Genomic DNA, 22,753 nt, shown 5'->3' with positions numbered 1-22,753 from the left:
TGGCAGCGCGTCTGAGGTTGTCGTCACTCACCCGCTCGCCCAATGGCCACGCTCTCTTCCAACAAGGGTGTGTCGGCGGCCACCATCACATTAACCTCAATGAAAACATATCACCTCTAGCTAGAAGGCTAGTTGCACCTCTCCGCCGCAAAATCCCCCCGACAGCACGACACCCGCAGCAGACTACTTCGACAAGCGCATGAACTGGGATGTCTGCAGCCGACTGGTACGCTCACAAATCGCTCGGAGACGGTATCTTCTGGATCCAGGAGCGATTCTATCAGTCAGACAACCGGGCCAACATCTGGCTGCTCCGCGGCTCACACCAGGACGTGGTGATAGACACCGGGCTGGGCTTGAGGAGCTTACCTGACTACATCGACGCCAAGGGGCTGCTCGGCAAAGATCCGCAGAGGAAGAACCCGCTGCTGGCCGTCGCCACCCACGCCCACTTCGACCATTCGGGCGGGCTGCATCAGTTCCAACAAGTGGGCGTCCACAGCGCCGAGGTCGATGCCTTGGCCAACGGAGACAACTTCGAGACGGTCACCTGGCTCAGCGACAGGGAGATAGTCGAGGCTCCCAGTCCGGGATGGAGGGCAAGGCACTACAAAGTGAAGGCTGTGCAGCCCACGCACATACTGCAGGAAGGTAGGCAGGAGTCTGCAGCCTCAGCTGATGTGATTTATTGTAGGGGAGTGGATCTGCGATCACACGCCAGGTCATAAGGTCTGAATGCATCTGCCAAGGGATAAGAATCAAGGTCGATACCATTAGGCGATTTTAATGGGTGCGCCTGGACTCAGAACATCATGCTCTGAACAGGATCCTTTCCATCCCCACAGGAGGATTTCACGACACAAAGGAATGTTGCAGAAGGCCAAAAATGTCCTACTAAATGAATGTGTACACACACACACACACACACACACACACACAGATGCATAACGTGCACATGTGTAGTGGAGACAGTGATCAGGTGCTGTATGAGGTGAGAAGGAAGGAAGGAAGGAAGAAGGAAGTGTCATGATGGATGGTGCACAGAGGATCTCACATCATGAGGTTTTGGCCAGTGCTTACACAGGTGTAAATGTCTTATTACACAACAGTGCAGAGACAGGTCATTTGTCAAGGGCCCAACCTAACCAGGTTGCGTTGATAAAGGGGTCCGGAGCACACTGGTAAGTTTACAGCCTTTAATTGTGCATGTGAACGTATCAGTGTGTTCCTGTCCCCTTTGTTTCTTTGCAACTTTGCCGTAGTCAAGCTGAGAAGCACCTGATCCAGCCGCTTTTTGCTGGAAAACACGCCAAGAGAACTCTGTTTCTAATAAACTGCGTTGATAGTTTGTGAGACAATATGTGACCAGAGGAAATCTGCGTGTTCACTGGCAGCGACTTCACTCATTCTTCGCGTGTATTCGCAGAGCAGCTCTATTTTAAGCCGCCGTGTCGATGGCTTTGGATTCTGTTACTTCTAAGAAAGAAGACAGAAGAAGAGAATCCAGAGATGGGCCACACCTGAGAGTATTACTGACCCCACAACACTTTGCTGTTCGCAGATCAATCGGCAATACATGAAACTCGCATTCTGCACCTTTAGATTTTCATTTATGTCAAGACAGTTGTTCACACAGCGCTCATATCACAAAGGATGCTGCACTGGGCACGAGCAGGTTTGTTTATGTTGGTGCTTTACCTTTAGCGTCTTTAGTATTCAGAGGTAATTTCTGCACCGTCGGCCAATACACTGACTTGCTGTGTCAGAGCCGCTGCTGCAGTGCAGATGGAATATCTCATTGCTTGGTGTGTCGGTTTCACTACTGTCACACTGAGCCTCTCAGAGCTGATCTGGACTAAATCAATTACATGCAGAATGTCCTAAACTCTGTGCATCATACTGATAAGAGGTGACGGAAATATAACCCAGGCTTGATTCCAGCCGGTCAGACTATGCGGAAAATAGGATTTATTATGGATGTAAGCCCAGGATGGCGTGCACTTGAAGTTATAAGTTATATTGTGTGTGTATCTCTCCCTCCTCACTCTCTAGGTGATGTCATCAACCTGGGCGACAGACAGCTGACGGTCCTCCACATGCCCGGTCACTCCCGAGGCAGCATCTGCCTCCACGACCACGACAACAAGTTGCTTTTCAGCGGAGATGTTGTGTACGACGGCTCCATGATCGACTGGCTGCCCTACAGCCGTGTCAGCGACTACGTCAGCAGCTGTGAGCGCCTGGTTGGGCTGGTGGACAGCGAACAGGTAACACTGAAACACGCCGGGTCAGCCTCCTAACCATTTCACCCCATAGCTCCACTATCTGGTGTCAGTTTACTTGAGTTTTGATGCACAAACAGTCCAATCCCATATGAAATGTCTGTTAAATGCAACTGCTGAGCTGACAATCATTCACCGTCTTCGGTGACAATGAGATTTACAGTTTACCAATGTTCTTTCTAGAAAAGCTACATTAATACCATATATAACTATAGCTCGGGCGAGGTTGTACACCCACTTCAGATAGAGTGCGCAACACTTTAAGCTCAGCAGCTCAAGTTTTCAACGTTAGAAAGGGTATAAATAAAGTCTTTTCAAATCAATTTGGGAACTCAGGGCTTTCAGAGACTTGGATAACACAGGATGAGCTGTATGGAGCCATTTTATATATATATTTTTTTACATTTAAAAACAAGTCCCCATCTACTTCAGTCGTTTAGGAGAATGCTGAACCGCTGCTTTTCAGTCGAAGAAATGTTTTACAGACAATGAAACTTCACCTGACTTCACATTAGCAACGGTGACGGTGAGTCCATCGTGACTGAATTTACATTTTTGGTTGAACTTATCCTTTAAGGTTGAGTGGGCCACAACTAGGGCTGCACAGTTAATTGGAATATTATTAAAACGGTGGCGAAGTAAAATAGCCAAATTGCTGAGGGTTGCAATTTTTTGATGGAAGCAAAATGTGTGACGAGACAGCTTTCTAATGAGGTACTGTGGTGCTGCAGAGGCGCTCGGGCCTACAACAGATGCAGCATTTACATGTCTTACAAACTCCAATAAGTGTCACATCATCATGATTTTAAGTTGCTTCAGTCAAAATGAAAATTGCGATGGAAAAGTCACAACTCATTTCTTAATCACAATATCTGTCAAAATAATCACAACAGGATTTTTGTTTTGGCCGTATCCTGCAGCCCCAGCCACAACTGATGATTTAGGATTTAATGTAGCATGTGCTGTACATGATTTTAAAGTGTTAACCACTGGCAAATTCATTGAACAGGTTGACCAAGTCCTCCCAGGACACTACAACACCTTCGGTGCCAAGCGGCTCCACCGGATCGCATCGACCTACATCAGCCGAGCTGGAACGTGCCCTGCAAAGTTCTCCACGTTCGCCTGGAGAACTCTGGCCGGGGTGGCGCTGCGGGCGTGTAACCCACGGAGCGCCTGCTAATGAGAGGGGATCGCGGAGCTGGAGGAAGCACAAGTGCACAAAGATAAGTGTTTAAATATGAAGGACATGAAAGAGGGTCATTTATCTCCAACTTGATGTAACATTGTTCATTTACTCATGTAATCCAACAGAAATCATAGAATTGCCAAACTTTGTGTAAAATGCACCTATTGGGTTACATAAGTCAATAATCCTTCTGATATGAAGCATATAATATAAAGTATTTATTAATGTGATATGTATCCGTTGGGTTGAATATGATTATATGTATTTTTTTTATATACTTTAAGCAGTTGTGAAGTTATAATAGCACAACAATGGTACAACTCTGCACTGCAGACAGTAAGCAGGGAGCTTCAGGCTCCCCTCCGAGGCATTTGAAACAGAGTCAATATGGCCATAGTATTTCTCTATGCATTTTACAATGCTCAGTGAAGACTCAGTGTCGACTACCTCCTATGTTTGTAACAGTGCTTTGTACTATTGACGAATCTAAGGCTTTGCTATCAAACACTGACAATAAAGCATCTGTTCTGCCTGCCTTTCTTGATGCTTTCACGAGACAGACAACTGCAGCTTCTACATGGAATATCATCTTCACATAAGATGGGCTCTCCTGTGGGATTTGTTGCTGGAGGGTGGAAGAGCAGACACACAGACTTGGATAGAATATGATCCATCATATGCTCAAAGTGCAGTGAGTACTTGATCTGACAGGAAGCTCTCCCACTGCAGGAAAAAAGGGAACATGGTGGAGAAGAAAGAATGTTTCCCTCAACTCCATTTGTCGTGTACCGCAGAAACAAATCGGGGTGTTTTACCTGCGAACAGTCAAATATTCTGCGCCAAGCTGTTATGATTAAGGAGTCTGTCCATATATCTGTCAAAATGTAAGAAAACACAGGATTGATGATTTCAAACTAGGAGGTCTTGCCATCAAAATAGAAATCAAAGATCATATCTCATGTAGAGAAAAACGAGTCAGCTGTGAATTGATAAAACATTTATTATAATTAATGTTATATTATTTAAACATGAGATTTTCCACATTTTTTTTTCTCATTTCGTATTTGCCCCCTAGGACGGCGTACATGCAGAACACAAAGCCTGCGAACACGGGAAAACTCTTGCAAGGTTATAACATTCAATGTTATCTATTTGTAACAGTTAAAGATCTGCACATCATCTGTTAACATTATGATAATAATCAGGTATCAATATAGCTGCATTTATAACAAAATCAATAATGTAACAAAAGACGAAGAGAGGAGGTTTATTTGTTAACTTATATAAAAATTAATTTACAGTAACAAATGCTTGCTTTTTTCATTTTTTTTTACAACCATTTGACAGTTTTAATTCTTAGTAGAAATGTTTGCCCGAGTTCTGAGCCCCGGGAGGGAAAACGGTTACCAAAGTAAAATCCACAGTAAACGACAGACAGACAGAGAAGAAGAAGAAGAGGCTTTACTGCACAGACGGATTGTTTTCACATGGACGCCTTCAGTCAGATGTTTTCTGCTGTAAAGAGCTGTCTCAATGACAATAACTCACATAGTTGTTTAAAAAGGGAAACGGGCGGCAGTGTAAACAATTTTATCATTTTTCTTACCAACGTGACCTAATGGTTGGGGGGCGTTAGAAAGTATATAACGTTGCCTAGAATGCAGCCACCATAAAATAATAAAACGTGTCTGTGTTGCATAAATATTTGAGCGGCGGACGTTTTTCACATTTTATTGGAAGTGAGGAGCCACTATACTGCAGCGAGGCAGTGGGGGAGGATTGTGAGTATGGCTTGGTGTGTTCAATAATACTTTAACTTTGGTTAATTTCAGTTTATTCTAGGGTTTTTGTTCTATGCATGTGTGGATGGATGTATTGTACATTTCTGAAGACAGTCTTGTCAATAGCGTGCAGATGAATGTGTAAAAATTAAGACCAGAGCACAGATTATTCACCCTGAAGAGATCACAGTAATTACCAGTACAGTAAGTATGAGCACTTGCATAAAGTTAAGCTTTCACCAGATTCATTGTTGAGATGATCTCGAGTAGTTCAACATTTAAAACTGAACGTCAGATCATGCAATAAAACAAAATGGTGCATAGTAATTTCGGGAGAACCACAACGGTCATCCGCTGAATGATTAATTAGATACTTACACCGAAGTAGATCACAGTACAGGCAACAGACACCAACCCGTCCCTCCACGCTTAACAGTTTTTTTCTAACGTCTGAGAACTCTTGATTATACCCTATGTTCGTCTTGCGTGTTCATCCCGCCACATGCTCACTGGCTTTCATAGCATAAACACCGCAAACCTTTATTTATAAAATATAGATAGGAAACATCCAGTCAAAAATTACTGCTAGTGCATTAGTAGAGATGACCTTGAAGTAAAGTTTGAGTCGCCGGGATGGCCGATGTGGAGGGCGAAACCTTTTCTAATTCCGGGATTAGAGTCCGAGGACAGACAGTAGGCTTAGTGTGATGTGTGTGTCAGTCTTTAGCATCACTTTCCTCCGAAGCAGCGAGACCATGGTTTCTCAAAGCAAGCAGAGTACCTCCCATTCAGTTTGTGCAGTGATTGTCAACTGTCCTTTGTGTTAGAAGACATTCCAGTTTGCCCCCAGGAGGCTCTTCCGTGATCCATCCTCCACCAGGAGGCAGGCTAGAGGCAGCTTATCCCCCTCAGGGCTGTGCATGTGGCCTAGCAGAGTGCCTGAGGTTGGTTCACATATGTTAAGCCAGTTAAATCATGGTTTGATGAGCACCGCAGCCTTTAGGCCAGCGCAACAGTTCACACCTGACTCTGAAGCCAGTTGCGAGGATCAAGTCTGGCCCTGAGGTTCCTGAGGCTGCGTCTGGCCGGGGAGGGCCTCGAGAATGGAGCTCCCTCGGATGACTCGGGGCTGTGGCTGCCCTCGCTGTTGCTGGAGCTGTTGCTGGAGGTGGAGCTGGAGCAGGAGAGCGTGGTCTGCGTGCTGCGCTGCGACAGAGGTGAACGGGAGGAGATGGGGAGTGGGGCGAGCAGCGAGGAGGGAGGAGGCTGGCAGGGGCACTGGAAGGTCCCTCCGCCTCCGTACCCCCTCCCTCGGAGGGTGCTGAGCTTGGCATCCAGCGACAGAGTGCGTGGCCTCAGACGGGAGGGGGAGGACGACAGGAGAGAGAAGTTTGAGGAAGGCTCGGGCCAGCCGTGGCGTTGGGAGCAGGGGCTGGTGCTGCAGTGGCTGTCGCTGTCGGAAGTCAGGCTTGCGTCCGAGGACAGCAGACCCAACTGCGGGCAGCGGTGAGGGCTCAGAGGGCTCCGGGGCAGTCGAGGAGGGGTGCAGGGGCTGTGGCCAGAGAGGCGAGAGGTACAGGGACGGGGGCGGCCGGCGCTTTTTGGGTTGCTCTCGTCAAAAACAGACATCCAGGTGGGGGAGGTGCCCAGCTGGCTGCGGAGCTCCAGCTCCTGCATCCTCCGAGCCAGGATGTCTGACACGGTGCTGCTGAGGTCATCGGATGATTCAATAACTGCAGGAGAGAGGCAGCAAAACCCATCATTAGACTGCCGGAGACCGGGCTTGAACTTGTTATTCAAAAAGATTATTACCTGACAGATCTGAATAATTGGTTTGGGTTCAATCTGACATTTGAGTTGGGTAAAACAAATCTCATCGTATCTTTCTATGAATTTAAAGTTTCTTGTCTAATTTTTTTTTCTCCAAATTCATCAGGCAGGGCAGGGATTGTAATTATGAAGCAAAATCAAGAAATGATTTGATCTCACTGGAAGTATGGATTTAGAAGGGATTGATACTTTGAAAGGTATCCTTGAGTTAATATGGAGCTCAGATGAGATGTTGAGGTATTTTGTTTGTCTGGTGATGCATCGCAGAGTTAAGCGGCATCATGAAAAAACAAAACAAAGCACAAATTGCGTTTTGTGCATTTCAATTCTGCTCACTTGTGTATTTGGGATTTTACAAGATCACGTATCAAAAAGCAAGCCATCCATATCCATGATCCATAGAGATCCTGTCCTGCAGTGTTTCACAGAACCTACTCACCACCAGCCAGAGGAGGCCGATTCTGGATCTGCAGTAAATCCTCAACATTTACCACAACACAACTTATAGGGAGCCCTACTCCTGTTACTTCACCTGTCGTTGTAATAGGACGAGAGCAGAGCACGAATCTCAGCAGACACAGCGTTATCCTGCAGCAGAAGACCCTCACAGGAGGGTGTGGCAAGAGGGGCTGCCAGGAGGGGTTAGGAAAAACCGAGAGGGAGGTTGGGGAGACAGAAAGGGTAGAGTGGATAGGGGGTGTGCAACAGGTGGAGATCAGTTTTTGTGATTTTTGTTGGCGCGTGTTTATGAAGGAAATGAATGTTGAGGCGTGATGAGGGGACAAAAAAAAAAAAAAGATCCGTCCGGGGATAAAGACGATTCGCCCGTGAAAAATTAATAGCGAAAGTCGATGGAAAATGTGCCGTTGATTATGAATAATGGATGAGGACACAAGGAAATAATAAGAGGAGGACAAAAGAGGCACGAGCCAAGGAGTGATGGATTCGGGGACACACAAGGAAAATTGAAAAGGACAAAGAGGGACAGAGAAACAAAGGACAGAGAGTGAGTCAGCGTGTCAGAGATAAGACCCGTTCTATCTACAGTTCAGAGAAGTAAAGCAGAGTGTGAGTTCGAGATATCGTGGGAGGAAAACATTAAACTGTGGCAGCATCTCTCTCATGCACGCGGACCCGAGGAAATTAAAAGCTACACACAGCAGTCGCATGCAGCGCAGGCACGTCTCTCCCTGCCTTCTCTTTCTACTTTCTCCCACTTCCGACTTGAGATAAAAGTGACCAAAGATATTTTGTGATCGCACAGTGATGCAACCAGAGAGAGGTTCTCACCCATTTCGTGATAGAGCGAGCCCTGTTTCGGTGTGACAGGAGCCGGTTTCCTCGGCGATGGCAGTTCAATTTTCATCAGGTCGTCACAGCACTGCTTCCACTGGCCTGTACGTTGGAGATGAACCGTCATTTTCAACACGCCGAGCGGCAGACACAGAACATTAACCAGTCCTTTGAAATTGAGTCATTTAGTGTGTGCCGTGGATGTATCACACGCACTTCCGCAGTACTTACTCATGTCGTAGAAATGCTGCCAGAAAGCCTCCATCCACCGGTGTGTGTCCTCGCGACTGTCTGTGGTCAGCGTGTGTGTGACCTCCTCGCCTCCGTACTGGTTGCTCACGCAGATATTCTGAACTTTACTCTGAGGGTCTTTCTCTGACGCACGTATCCTGGTCTCCTGAAAACACGCCGGCGACAAGGAATACAATCATCTGCCACAAAATGACTACAGTCAGGGGTGAATGCCAGCACTTCTGAACGAATGGAATCATGTGCGGCAACAAGTGATCATTACTGCAATTGTAATTGTGAGTCCCCGGTGAAAATAAGCCCTTACTAATAAAGCCGCTAATTAGTCCTCTTCCAAACCATTTCCCTTCAGCAATTATCCAACAAAAGGTGCAGACTCCCAATTCCCACCTCCTCGTTCTCCTCCAATTGTGTCTAGGTTCGTTTGCGGCCACTAGATGGCAGTGTTGCTCCATTCATTCATCCACCTGCACCTGCGCGCTACCTCCTCCCTCCCCTTTGGATGAGCCAGGCAACTGACTAACAAAAGGATCATGCCGACCTGATCTGACCGACTTGGCTTCAGGTCGGCTGCGAGCTCAGGGTCAGAGGCTACAGCGCGCTGGGTGGAAGGAATGAGAAGCCCCGCGGGCATTAACTCTCAGAGACAGGAAATAAGATGATGAAGAACCTGACTGGCTGGCTGGCTGGCTGACTGACTGTTCTTCACTTTGGTGCCTGGAAAAACCGACGGATCGGCGAGATATGACTTGACTGCTGACTCTTACTGCATTCGATTGTGACAGGAGAATTTTTACTCTGGAAATCGTTGATGGCCCATATCCAGATATGCCTGCTCTTTCCTAGCCTTGCTCAACATCTGCACAGCTGCACCTGTAAGCTGAGCAACCGAACCAGTTTTCTACTCTTGGCTTCTGAGCCGCTCTTCTGGGGCCAGCTGAGGGCTAAATGTCTCATTCAAGGGCAGCGTAGTCATAGTTGCTAAGAGAAGAGCATCATTCCTTATTTACTCTTTTTTTTTTCTTTTCTTTTTGGCTCAGTCTACTTGCTGGCTCGAGATTCAAACTGGCAGCGATCCACAATCCCATTTCCTCGATGCCTGAGGCGTTATTGAAAAACAACACAACTGTATAGGTTCTGTGAGGCTGGATCAACCTTTGGAGACGGTGTTTTACTAAGTTTCTTTTTTCCTTTGCTGACCTTGTTGATGGCAATGGTGAACGCTGGCTCAATGTTGGCCTCCACATCTTCCTGCCGGTGGTAGCAGAAAAGGCTTGTTCCTTTCAGAACAGCGTACACCTCCGCCCAACTCTGAGTGTCACCACCTAGCTGCTGCGAGGTAGAGAAAAGAGATGAGTTGAGTGTGGAAGGAAACGCAAAGAAAGATGGCAACATAGGAAGGAGAGGAGGAGAAAAGGGCAGAAATAAACCAGGGCTACAGCCAAAAACTATGGAGACCTCGAGAGGAGTACTCCATTCATCACCGCTGCACACACCTGCCAGCTTACCTTTACTTTCAAACATCCACTCATCATCTGCTGGGTCATACAGTGAGGCTGAGCTGCAAGGCGGCAACACATACTGCCATAGAGCGGCAGCCAATAAGAGCACTCTTCTGCAGGGAGAGAGAGGTGGACGGGCAAAAAAAAACAGCATTAATAAATAAAAATATTCCCACGTGGCGTTCAGTATTCACACACACACACACACAACACTTGTGCATCCACACACTTTTTCCTCATGACGTACTGCAGACCCCCTTCAAAACAAGGCACAGGGGTGTAAAAGACTGGCAGCTGCAGGGAATGTCATGAAGTGCTGCAATGAAACTTTACAGCAGGCTGAAGGGCCAATGAATAAAACACTAGGGGCCTGTCTGTCTGAGGTCTGGGCCCTTGTTAGCCCACATCATTACAGCTTTACACAGCGGTCCCCTCACCAGCACCGGCCTTTATTACAGTGACCTTGACAATGGCTGCCTGTCAGAGAACATGGGAGGACGAGGAGGAAAGGGGGCGGAAGGAGAAGGGGGGGGAGAGGGCGCACAATATGCTCGGTTTAAGGGAAATTATTAGAATGCAGGGAGGAGAGGCGGGACGGCGATGAGCGAGTGAGGGGGACAAAAAAACAGACAGATGGCTGATTTGGCAGAGACTGGAGAAAGATGGCGAGGAGACAGATTGATGAAGGCTGCCACTCACCGTTGCCTGAGATGGTGAGGTCATGTGTGCGAAAGCTGTCCTGGATGTGTGACAGCGACAGGGTGGTATGAGCTAGGAGGTGGTATTTAGGGCCCCTGTCAGGAGAGAAGACAGACACTTATTCTGTGTTCAAGCATCGCATGTTCATGGTTCAGTGGAAAAAGGTGTCCAGAAAATACGCCTGCCTGCGCTCCCTGAAATAAACGATTTCAATATCTACCTGATGGATGATGTTATCTAGCAAGTAGGGCATATAACAATATGATTTATCTGTTTATTTCATGTTATTTTTACACACATAAAATTTGATAAAATCAGATAGTAAAAAAAGGATAAGTCAGTGTGTCAGGAGAGGTCAGGAAGCCATCCAATTGACCATTCCTTCCATGCAGAGAAAAAACGACAACACTTGCTAATGTTTCAAATTGGACTTACGGTACGGATGGAACTGGCAGCAGAAGAGGAGACGCCCCTCCATTGCTAACAGGACTACACGGTCCAGGCTCCATGGCTGCCCGGAGCTTCTTCCCAGCCGATCGCCCCAGCGAGGAGCTCAGCTTGCTGGCGAGTTTCCTCGGCGTGCTCCCTGCTGAGTAGTCGTCCTCCGAGCAGCAACTGTACAGCTCGACGCGCAGCTCAAAGCCCGGGCTGGCTTCACTACTGCGAAAAGGATGAAAACATTCTCAGTGTCACCTGCGGGCTGAATGTAATTGTCCTGTGTTTTTCACGAAATGTGTGGCCGCCGGAGGACTTACAACACGATGGTGTTGTCGAAGCAAATATCGGTGAGTGTCCGGTCCACTATCACCATGTCCGTGTCGAAGATCTCTCCTCCCAGCTGCAGCAGGCAGAACACTGCACACCGGTGAAGCTCTACCAAGGACAAGGCGGAAAGTCAGAACGAAAGCATATGAGAACAAACAGCTTTCGGTCAGTCACTAGGAAAATCGTTTTTCAGCTCAAAAACAGCCTCGCCTGCAACCCCTGAAGATGATACACAACTGTCTGAACAAAGCGTTTAGAGAACGCCTGTGACCTGAGTAGTTTAAGTCTAAGAGATCAGCTCCTCCATTTGGCTTGTAAGCACTTCGACTGTTGTTAGTTTCAGTTCAGCAGACTCGATGGCCAGCTGTGCCAAAAAAATCCGAAGAAGCACTGTTTGCAGCTTTGCGGTTGAAACTGAAGCACAATGGTCTTTAATGTTGCATCGCGTAAACTAAAACCATCTCAGGGAATACACGTGCAATCGCGAAAAAAAAAAGCCCTTAATACCCTTTTTGGGCATGCTTTGTTATGATTAGTAATCAATTAGAACAGTGAGAAATGCAAGAAACAGTACCTTGGGTATCATCGTTGTAATATTAATAGTGTGGCCCCTGACGGTATCTTTCTTTAATTGTGAGGTGTTTTTTTTTCTCTTCTCATTAAAACTCAAGGTTACAGCTGAAAGAAAAAACGGCTGAGAGAGGCGGTCTGCTCCCTCTTCCGTGCTTTGGCACACTGATACTTCATATTCACATAGTCTGAGCTCAACACTCAAACAAATAAAATATGATTGGACACGCGAGAGAAGGAACATGCTTTACTCCTCACCTCCCGGGCTCAGTTTATGTCTCGGTGTGCTTAATGACCTTGACTAACAGCCTCATTTAGCTTCGTTAAGAGTCGACTACCTGTCTCTTGAGTTCATTTACATGCACAGGTCATGCAGATTAATTCCGTTCAAGTTGCCGGGGGAGAAAATGAGAACGGAGACGTATAATGACTGCATGCAGGCTTACCCGCATTGACTCCATTAACAGGAGGTGGGATGGCAAACAGTCAATATGAAGATTAGCACCCTTATATTTTCAGCGCGCCAATGAATTCTGAAATGCCACGATAACATTTAAAAATATGACCCAGTTCACAAGTTCTATTCAACAGGACAGAAGAGACAACAGATTTCATTTGTTTTTCGTATTCTCTACGCTGCTAATTATGACCCAGTTCAGTTCAGCGCCTGTGTGCTGCTGCCTCTCAGAGCCAAGAGGCAAAGCCAGCAGGAATGAACGGTGGCTCAGGTTGTGCTGCCAGGAGCTTCTCACGTCTAAAGAAATCACTTCCTGTTAAAGGCAGGGAACTCTGTTAAAGCTGCAACAGACTGCACTGATCAGCTCCTGGACCTGTGCGACGGACCCCGCATATCATAGAGAATATGTCATACTGTACGGTCTCTGTCTGTCCGGTTGGATGGGTCAGCATATCTTTGATATGTGAAAGTAAGAGCTCACTTCAGCGTTTCACCCTCAAGCCAAGGATAAAAGGGGATTTTTGTTCTTTAGGCACGAGGAATCCCACACTCTACAAGCTTTTGCACACTTTGGTTATCTTTGAGTGCTGTTCGCACTTTGGTATCAACATGTGTCCTGAGTGATCTGGTCACAAGTGGACAGCTCCAAGTACAGGTGTGAACATGCATTTGAGATCAGATCGCTCAGACCACAATCTGAAGTGGCCCAAATTCTTTAAGCAGTGTGTATGCACATGTGTTCTGGGTCACATTGAAGGACTACTCAACTGTCAGATTTTTCATTTGGTTCACTGTAATGCAAACCTGCCAATGCTAGCTTCTTATCTTCTCTTGTACAGTTCGCATTAAATGCAATACATTAAGTTGTTTGTTGTGGCACCGCTGCACCGACCTGTCTTCTTATGTGTCGAAAGTGCGTCCTGTCTGCTTTAATGTCCAACGGTTAGGGTTTATCAGCTGCTGGAACACACTATTTCCACCAGTCAGTGGCGGTTCTAGACCAGTTTTAATAGGGGAGCCAGGTTGGGGCCGGCTTTTTTGTTAGGGGGCACATACAACCTGGAAAAAAGGATAAATCCCTCATTCAGACAAAGCAGTGTTTACAATTTCAGCAATTTTGATTGGGTAGTAAACTGCTGAGACACTTTATTTCTGCCTTTCCCTTCAGAACAAAATCATTGCAAGAAATCTGTCATTGTGTTATTAATGCAGACTCACTGTCAGGGGGGCCACAGGGGGGTCCAGACTCAGAATTACGTGGGCACTGGCCCCTGGTGGCCCCCCCCCCCTTCAACCGCCCCTGCCACCAGTTTCACCATTTACACAAAATTTATGAAAGATGACGACATTTTATTGATGGTAAGCACGTAAAATTTTACAAATGCTGTGAACAGGAACCAAATGAACAGGAACCTGTGGAGAAAGTCCCCAGACTCCCTTAAGAAATCACATGATTTTGCGGGCTGTGCAGTTGGTAGAAACTTTATAAACTCTGTGGAACACTGTCCACAACAAATTCTTCACTATTCAGGCCTTCTTGTTAACTCGGCCAATGTTACACGTGACGATACTTCGATTTGTGTAAAATATGAACAACATATCCGTTTGTTCCCTTGATGTTTGTGTTCATTTGCATAAAGAGCAGCGAGGCGAGATCCAATCGCTCGAGTAGCATGTCAGTACCAAGTATGAACTCCTTATTTGAATCCTCCCTTTCACCACTGTGTGATGGCGCACACCGTCCCCATCACAAGCAAATCATTAATAAATCCTCCAGGCATAAATCATTAATAACCCATCGACGCAACATCATACGGAGGTGGCGCCTCACCTCCTTTGTTCTTGAAGTACTCGGTGTCTTTCCACATGAGAGGGATCCGAAGATCTGTAACGACAACAGGCAGGGGATTAGAGCACAAAAAAATGTTAATCGCCCTCACTGTCTCACTAACGAGTGTGTATCTGCGTGTGCGCCTCCCTCCCCGAGCTGCTTTCAGTCAAGGTATCCGCGGCTAATTACTGACTGTACGTGTGTCTGCGTGAGTGTGAGTAACATGCTCTCCAGCTGGGTACCAGACATGCAGCGGCACCCCCCGTGAACCTCCACCCACCAACACACACACACACACACACACAAACACACACGCTCCCAGTCTCACATCTCATTAATATTTATTTTTTTCACCTCGCCATTATCTTATAAAAACAAACAAAATGACAACAGCTAGGGAAAGAAAAAAAAAAACCTTTCACCCATGTTGTGAATTATCTCTCTGCTGTGCGACGGCGATACAAACAGAGTCGCTCCATTATCATAAATATGGCTGCCCTCTCTCGTAACACAATGGGCAGCGTCTGTAAGTCACCATGTGAGAATGAAACATCCTCCAATAGAGAGAGAGGGAGGGAGCTGGATGTCAGCCTCTGCAATAAACAACGACACCAAAAAGGTTCACACGCACATCCAGACATTTTTCAACGATGCCTGACTTGCCTGAGATGGCCACTTTTCCTTTGCATGGGAGTCTGTCGTCCATCGGCCCCGCGTCCGACGACCTCCGCGTGACCTTCTGCATGACCTGGGCCTCCTTCATCCTCTGCAGCTCCGACATGTACGCCATGATGCGAGTGCTACAGGTCTGCAGGCTCTTCGCCGCCTCCAGCGCCTGGTCCTTCTGGGAGCAGGCGGCCAGCAGCTTACAGGCCCCGTCGCGCATCCGGATCTCATGGTCGATCTTCTTCTGGATGTCGCTGTCCTGCGAGCACAAAAAGAGAGAGAGAGCACAGATAATGAATGACACATTTGAAAAAAGATGTTATTAGGGAAGTGCCGTGCGAGAGGCTAATGAAAGGCACGACTTCTCTGACGGATAATGACACCAAAAAGAGGGCATTTGGGGTGAAATGAAGGAAAGGAGATTAGAGGAGACGAGAAGAGAGTGAAAAGTCTGCAGTAATTTAAAATATCTCTCGTGGATACATCAGCACGGTGTGTCTGAAAGCACTCAGGAGTCATTGTTCAGTGGTGTGTGTGTGTGTGTGTGCACAATATTCAAACATATGGCCTTTTGCCCTCCTACCAACGAGCCCACTACCCCACTGAGCAGACACAGAGATGCTGAATCATTTAGTGCAAACTTATTCGCTCCCACACACATACACACACACACACACGAGGAGCAGCCCGTCTCAAGTGAGAGAATAAAGAATGAAGCTGTCAAACACCGAAAGCCTGCAGCCCAAATGAGAGACCCCAGACACAGAAAATGCACACACTTGTAAGATTTCAAACTACTGCACTTCTCCTCAGGGGAGAAATAAAATATTATTAAATTAAATCTGACCTGGCTTTTCTGGGGCAAGAAAGCCATCCCGCCTCAGGCTGCCTGTGATTAGAAAGGCTCCGTAGACTTATGCAGGAGTATACACACACACACACACACATACACACACGCTCAACAGACTGAAACACATGCAGACAGTAAAGGTCCCTCAATCTTTCAACAGTGTGGCTCTGCCTCTGGTGATGCTGTCCAGAGTTAAACAAATCTCTAAGCCCCTCCTGACTCTGTCAGCACAGTGAGAGGGATGAGAGTGCACAAAGGGATCCAGGAATCAAACAAAGACGCAGCGAAAGGAGCGCCGGGTTGACCTTGACTGTTAGTGCCGGTGCTCTTTTTAAATCATGTATTTGCACATCAATACCTAAAACCAAAAGGATTTCCCTCAGGAAGGTCAGCTTTCAAGAAGTGGCGGAGCAAATTTGGGAAGCATTAAGATTACTTTGTGTTTTACAATATGAACAAATGGCGTGCAACATCTGCCCAACTGCAGATGTGTGTGTGTGCGTGTATGCTAACGTGCGTGTGCTCGCCCTCCTCAGCGATTCATTAACAAGCACACACACTCTCCCCACAAACAATCTCTAATGCTCCCTTTGCCCTTCCTTTCCTGCCTGATAAATGCACCTTCCTCCCCTCCGCTCCAATATTTCTCATTTATCTTCTCCCTCTCTCCGCCCGATTCTTATTAATTTTTTATTCTTTTGATTTAAGCTTTTATTCTTTCGCTGCTCGTTTTCTTCCGCCTGCTCTCACACGCCACCGTCCGTTCCACTCCGCTGTCCTCATTCGGCCCTTTTTTCTTTCTTCTCCTCCCGCAACCCCTTTGCTCCTTTCTACCTGCCTCTGCGTTAGCGCGAGCCCCGCACTCTGCTCAGCAGAGGCGCAGTGGGAGAGGAGCGAATGCAGTTTGGACATGAAATTCCACATTTGGACGCAGGGCCTCGCGCTTGGACGAGGCGCACTCTAAAATGAGGCTTCCGATTAACCTCTGCGTCGGAAAAACTAACTTGCTGCTCGGGATTTATAACCACAATTGCTCTGTGTGCTGGTGAAAGCCACACAAACGGCTCTAAATCACACATAAGGACCGACTGCTCTGCCTCAAAACCAAACCACCAAAACATTAAAAGACTGTCGGTAATAGTCTGACATGCATTTAAAGAGATTGAGGTGATTGCTGGGAGATTTCTCTGCCAGAGTGAAGAGCAATCGGAGAAAATCAGAGCGTGAATTAACGTGTTAATCCTGATGACGATCAGTCTAGGGTCATTGTCAACACAATGTAGCTGCACAAATAAGCCTGTCAATAAATAAACACTTCAGGCAATTATAGTACTCAAGACTGTGAGAGAAAAGAGACCAAATTACAGAAACAGTATAAACACAGATATCAGTTGACTGCTGGATGTCTGCAAGTTGCAAGTGTGGAATTCAGTTTTAAAGTGTTTGTTTATGAGATTTGGGACGATCGATCCGGTCGGTTCCCTTTATCCAAGCGTGAGTTTTTGGAGAGAGGAGAAGAACTGAGAAAGGGGAGAGGAGGGAAATGCACATCCAGGCCAGCGTTTGTGTATTTGATGTGTATGCAGTCAATACTTGAGTTAATACTTTTACAGGGAGCTTTTTAAAAGAGAGCAAGAGAGCAAGGTATGTGGATTCCCTAGATCGCCGATACTACAAAAATGAGGCCAAGGTTGAAGACATGAAAAATGGTCTGCTATTTGTAGAATTCACATCCTAAACACGAGAGTGCAGCCAACAGGAAAGACAGACAGGCTTCAGCCCTGAAAGTAGGGATAGAGCGATTATCAGGGCTGATATTTTGGTTTCTGATATCTGTGTTTTTTTTGTCCGGTTGCCGATCTAATAAATTAGGTCAAAAATGCAATCTTGATTCTGATGCAGCGTGCTTCCTCTGACGGTCCTCGGCACTCTGTGGTCTCACTCAATGTCCCGCCCACAACACTATCTGATTAGTTACACGTCACAAGTAATAGCCAATCAACTCTGAATCTGCAAAGTAACTAGTAGTTGAAATAATCAAATAAATGCAGAGTTGAACATTTCAAAACTCAAGTACCTCTTGTACATCTTGTTCTTTAGCACAGTACTTGAGCAAAACGTACCTATTATCCTAGTTATCCTACATTCTGACACCAAGATTTTTAACCATATCGGTCGATCCCTACCGGAAACAATCATTTCATAAATCACTTGACTGATTGCTGACAAGTTCGATAATCAAATAATCCTAAGTAATTCCCCAAGCTATCAAATATCTTACATTTGTAGAACAACAGCCCATCAGCGATAAGAGCTGCTGTTTTTTCTCTCTTTCACATCATTAGAAATGTACTAATTCGCAAAAGTTGGGTTAGGGCGGGTCAATATGGCCAATAGCCAAAAAAAAAGCACTTCACAAAAGCTTGGATTTGGCAACATAATCAAATATCATCACACTTTTGACCAAATATGTCAATATCAATATGGCGATTAAAGTGTAGGAATGATTTCTGATCAATAATCATCAGTAATGTGGATTTATAAATGACTCGTTAATGATGCGTTAAGAGAAGTATTACAACAAGTAGAACAGTGGGGTAAGTTCAGAAAGTGACACCACTCTACAGCAAAGTGGCCTCTAAAACCAGGAAAACACAACACTTATAACATATCATGACATCACAATATCCAGATAACGATACACAGTCTCATATTAGGATAATTCTATATTTTCGATATATTGCCTCGCCTTAATTTGACTAGGCTCCCTTGGACTCGGCATGGGATGATTTAAACAATGTAATGTCAGGGTTCTAATTCCTGATATTACCCAGATAATAATCAAAATGAACGTGAAACTTACTGGAATCACTTTACCATACATTTACCGTGTTAATATATGCATTATTATCCCAAATAATGGAAAAATCACCATGATCAAACTCATGTTTTATAAATGAAGCCATTAAATCGATCGTTGAGAAGATTCTTGATAGATTATTTAATCAGCATAAAACCATTACATGTAAGCGATGAACATGAGCAAAGACAGACCAGAAAAGAAATTTGTTCTAAGGATAGAGAGAGAAAAGAGTGGAACGAGAGAAAGCCCGGCAGAGGCTCTGTCCAAACGTCCTTGTCAATGGTGGCACCACAAACCATGCACCACTGCGCCGGAGGCTAGCCAGCCAGCTCTGAAGGAATGCACACACACACACATATAGTGCACACACACATAAACCGGGTAAGGGAGCTGTCACCACGGTCCAGTTCCATGCAGCGGGTGTTAGAGTGACCCGCTGAGGAGGTCCTGTATTTATAGCAGCTAAATTAACAGGCTTCTCCTTCTGGGGATCTCAGAATAGAAGACAAGCAGCCTAGATGGAAGTCTAATCCACGTGTCTGGCTGTATGTCGGGCCAAGAGAGCACAGCTAACTGAGACAAACACCCAGAAGTACAAGACAAACAGTCCAAAACAACACGAGCTTAGCCACAATACCACAACAAGCAGGACAAACGCCTAGAGTGGATGATTTTAATTTTAGAACATCACGCGAATCCTCACAAGCACTTTGTCGCAGTGATTCCCTCACACGGCGTCTCTCAAGTGGCAGGTGTTGCACCAGTGGGCGCCGTGGACAGCGGCCAGATAAGAAGGTGAAGCGAGGGTGGATGGACAACGGGGGACGCAGCGACACAGAGGGGGAGGTAAAGCTGTCAGTGAAAACAAGAGGGGACATGAGGAAAAGAACAGAGGCCAGGTAGAGCCAGGCTACGGGAGGAGATATGGGCTGACAGGGCGAAAGGTCGAGTGGAGAGGCAGGAGAGATAAGAAAGGGAACAGACAGTGGGAGAGAAAAGAGAGAAAAAGAACACGCTGAATGTGAAGAGACAAGGCAGGGTGTAGGGGACGAGGAGGGGGGGGGGACGACGAGTGAGGGGGAGTTCGATGAAGGTGCTGGACTCGCAAGAGGAGACAAGAACAACACAGAGAGAGAGAGGCAGGAGGCTGGAATCAGGAAATGAAGAGACGGCCGAGAAAGAGGCGGCGGGTTTCTAGAGTATACGAGTGAATCTGCCGCCAAGGTAGTTGAAGCATGAAGCTCGGTAAATGAGCAGGCGTGGAAATAATTGGCGGAGATAGTGTCTCTGTCTGACGGGGGAGGAAGGAAAAAAAAAAAAAAAAAGAGCATGTCTGTCTTTTCAAAACGTGTCAGTTGCGCTAATGGCCGGGGCGGAAAACTTCATAATTACGTGTCAGCAATTAACTTCGAACGAGAGTGATGACAGAATTTATCGACCGAACACTTTGGCAGTTTTTTTTGTGCTTAATCATGAAGATGGCGGAGCAGGTTGGCCATTAGCCGCAGGGCAGGTGATTTACTTCCCATCTACGTACTGATGCTTCCTTGAGTGTGTTAGAAAAAAAAAAAGAAAAAAAAAGAGTGCCTCGGTTACAAAAAAAACCCTGTGTTAAATAAAAAAATATAAATGTGTCTAATAAAGATAATGATAGACGTGTTTTTAAAACAAACACAGCAATATATACGCGTTTCAAAGCATCCCCGAACGGTGCGCACAGTACATGCATAATGCATAAAGCCGATGTAACCTTTCAGCAGGTAATTTGACGCCTCAGTAGATAACAGATGGTCACTTCCTCTGTCACCTCTCTGTCCCCGTCTGGCTGTGTGTGTTGATCCTCACTTGTGTGTCTCCGGGTGTGATCTCGGGGACACCGCAACACACACACACCTACACAAACACGCGCATACTGGCCGGGATTTCGACGCCGCCGCAGATGGTGTGTAATGGTTTGTTTACGATGTGTTGTTCTGCATGAGTAGGCTTTCCTGTTCAGATCACTGACCCCCTGACCTCTGACCTCTATCCCCGAGCAGACCAGACGATTGCAGTCCCAGCATGGGGCTATAGGTCCGGGGGTTAGGTTTAACATACAAATGGGTTTTAAAAAAAAAACCTAAAGAAAAAACAAAGTTGGCTTTGTACAGCAGAACCACACGAATTTAGAACACTTAAGAATGAAAGTCACAGAGGGGAGGAGGGGTTATTATAAATTGTGCTTAAATTTCTGAGCAAAATTACTCACGTTCGTTCAGGTCTGTCGTTCAGTCTGTTGTTTAGTGCATCGCTTTGTTCCGGACTAAATGATCTCAACAAGTATTGGCTAGATTGCCATGAGGTTTGGTACAGAGACATTAATGTTCCCCTCTCAAGATGGCTTGTAATCACTCCGATGAACAGCGGACTTTTTGGCAACACTGGCCTGCAAATTTCACGATAGGTAGGTGGTAACATTCTGAATTTCTTTCTTTAAAACGTATTGAAAAAATACCCAACAGCAGTCAATAAATATCTGGCAACTTAAAATATATTTCTTGGACACCTGTTTCTGCTCGACTTCTGCCGATCGTGCCATTTTTTTATAACTTTATAGCTATAAGCCCAGTATGTTGAAGTAAATGTTTTAAGCATTTACAAACTAAAAAACAAAACAAATTACCAGCTGCTTGTTGGGGAAAAAAAACCTGAATATTATTATCAAATAATGTTGGGGTAAATTTAAATGAATTTGAAGGTAATTGTTGTGGTAATTCATCATCATTTCTAAGAAATGTCATATATGTTGCTGTATTTACCACCTACTTACCATGAAACTTCCAAGGCCTTTGAAATTGCGTGTTGATGACTTTTCTAATGCCATCATCGAGTCAAATTTGTAACTTGTCCAATACTTTTGCTTAAAGGGATATTCCGGTGTAAATTTAATCCATGTTCTAACACACCGTGACACCGAGTAGGACCCCCCCTCCCCCCTCGAGAGATAAAGTTTGCGGACGGCTAGCTTACGTAGTTTTAGCATCCTCAGAAACGACAGCACGACAACAATACATTGCAGTAAATGGGTCCAAGTATAAAACCGCCATCAAAAAGCCACAAATAATGCTCAGAACAGCACCAAACTTCAGCAACATTAGAAACAGCTCAATGATGATCATTACTGCAGGATGACGGGATGCACTTGGTAATCAAAGGGCTTCCCCACAACAAGTAGGCTTCTCGGGTCTTTTCTGACAAATTCGGCGACAATATCAAATGTTTGATGCCTCGAAATATGTGCTGGGACCCCGTTTCTAATGTTGCTGAAGTTTGGTGCTGTTCTGAGCATTATTTGTGGCTTTTTGATGGCGGTTTATACTTGGACCCATTTACTGCAATGTATTGTTGTCGTGCGGTCGTTTCTGAGGATGCTAAAACTACGTAAGCTTAGCGGTCTGCAAACTTTATCTCTCGGGGGGGGGGGTCTTACTCGGTGTCACGGTGTGTTAAAACATGGATTAAACTTGCACCGGAATATCCCTTTAAGACTGAGGACCTGTATGACTTTTCAATGCTGACACACTAAACTAAGATGATGAACAACGTAAATATTATAAGCATGTTGGCATGCTGGTGTTTGCATTTAGTACAACACTCTGCTGTGCCACAGTAGGGCCTCAGGCAGCACACCATGGCAGCAGAGTCCAAGTCTTTTTAGAATAAACCGATTCAGACAGTTCATAGCTTTTACTGCAGCACCAGTACGTGCACAACTACAAGCTGCACGTCAACATCACTGACACAACAGAGAACTAGAGAATCTCCTTATGCTTATGTAAAAAGGAGGTCAGAGGTGAGAGAAAGGATCGCTGAAATTGTTAAAGCCTGGGTTCTCTAACCACAATAAAACCTTGCCTCCTATTCTTCATTGTTGACTCTGAACCTTT

General features: G+C 45.8%; 2 protein-coding genes across 6 annotated transcripts in view; one reads left to right on the top strand and one right to left on the bottom strand.

Moving 5' to 3' along the window:
• The first annotated feature begins 50 nt into the window (after positions 1-50).
• On the top strand, positions 51-4,006 carry mblac2 (metallo-beta-lactamase domain containing 2). The gene is made up of 3 exons (XM_030416207.1): positions 51-651; positions 2,053-2,267; positions 3,292-4,006. The coding sequence occupies exons 1-3, from the start codon at positions 210-212 to the stop codon at positions 3,463-3,465; spliced, it is 831 nt and encodes a 276-aa protein (XP_030272067.1). The 5' UTR covers positions 51-209; the 3' UTR covers positions 3,466-4,006.
• Positions 4,007-4,451: 445 nt separating this feature from the next.
• Positions 4,452-22,753, bottom strand: part of rtkna (rhotekin a) — a 71,082-nt gene continuing 52,780 nt past the window's right edge. For 3 of the 5 annotated variants that reach the window (XM_030416202.1, XM_030416204.1, XM_030416205.1), the window contains exons 2-11: positions 15,112-15,373; positions 14,449-14,502; positions 11,581-11,698; positions 11,261-11,485; positions 10,826-10,920; positions 10,133-10,239; positions 9,825-9,956; positions 8,607-8,772; positions 8,373-8,477; positions 4,452-6,985 (exon numbers count right to left, since the gene is read on the bottom strand). In XM_030416202.1, coding sequence (XP_030272062.1) covers positions 6,270-6,985; positions 8,373-8,477; positions 8,607-8,772; positions 9,825-9,956; positions 10,133-10,239; positions 10,826-10,920; positions 11,261-11,485; positions 11,581-11,698; positions 14,449-14,502; positions 15,112-15,373 — 1,980 coding nt within the window. In that variant the 3' untranslated portion in view covers positions 4,452-6,269. Of the gene's footprint in view, positions 6,986-7,614; positions 7,712-8,372; positions 8,478-8,606; positions 8,773-9,824; positions 9,957-10,132; positions 10,240-10,825; positions 10,921-11,260; positions 11,486-11,580; positions 11,699-14,448; positions 14,503-15,111; positions 15,374-22,753 lie in introns of all 5 variants that reach the window. The other 2 variants (XM_030416206.1, XM_030416203.1) reach the window with 2 other exon arrangements.

The sequence above is a fragment of the Sparus aurata genome, chromosome 5 (genome assembly GCF_900880675.1).
Source record: "Sparus aurata chromosome 5, fSpaAur1.1, whole genome shotgun sequence".
Classification (NCBI taxonomy): domain Eukaryota; kingdom Metazoa; phylum Chordata; class Actinopteri; order Spariformes; family Sparidae; genus Sparus; species Sparus aurata.
This window is presented reverse-complemented; position numbering and strand designations above follow the sequence as displayed.

Bases quoted from the DNA above. Each gene is read 5' to 3' on its own strand.
- mblac2 (XM_030416207.1), top strand. From the start codon at position 210: ATGTCTGCAGCCGACTGGTACGCTCACAAATCGCTCGGAGACGGTATC. The intron at 652-2,052 runs GTAGGCAGGAGT...CTCACTCTCTAG, and splicing joins CACGCACATACTGCAGGAAG to GTGATGTCATCAACCTGGGC. The intron at 2,268-3,291 runs GTAACACTGAAA...TTCATTGAACAG, and splicing joins GGCTGGTGGACAGCGAACAG to GTTGACCAAGTCCTCCCAGG.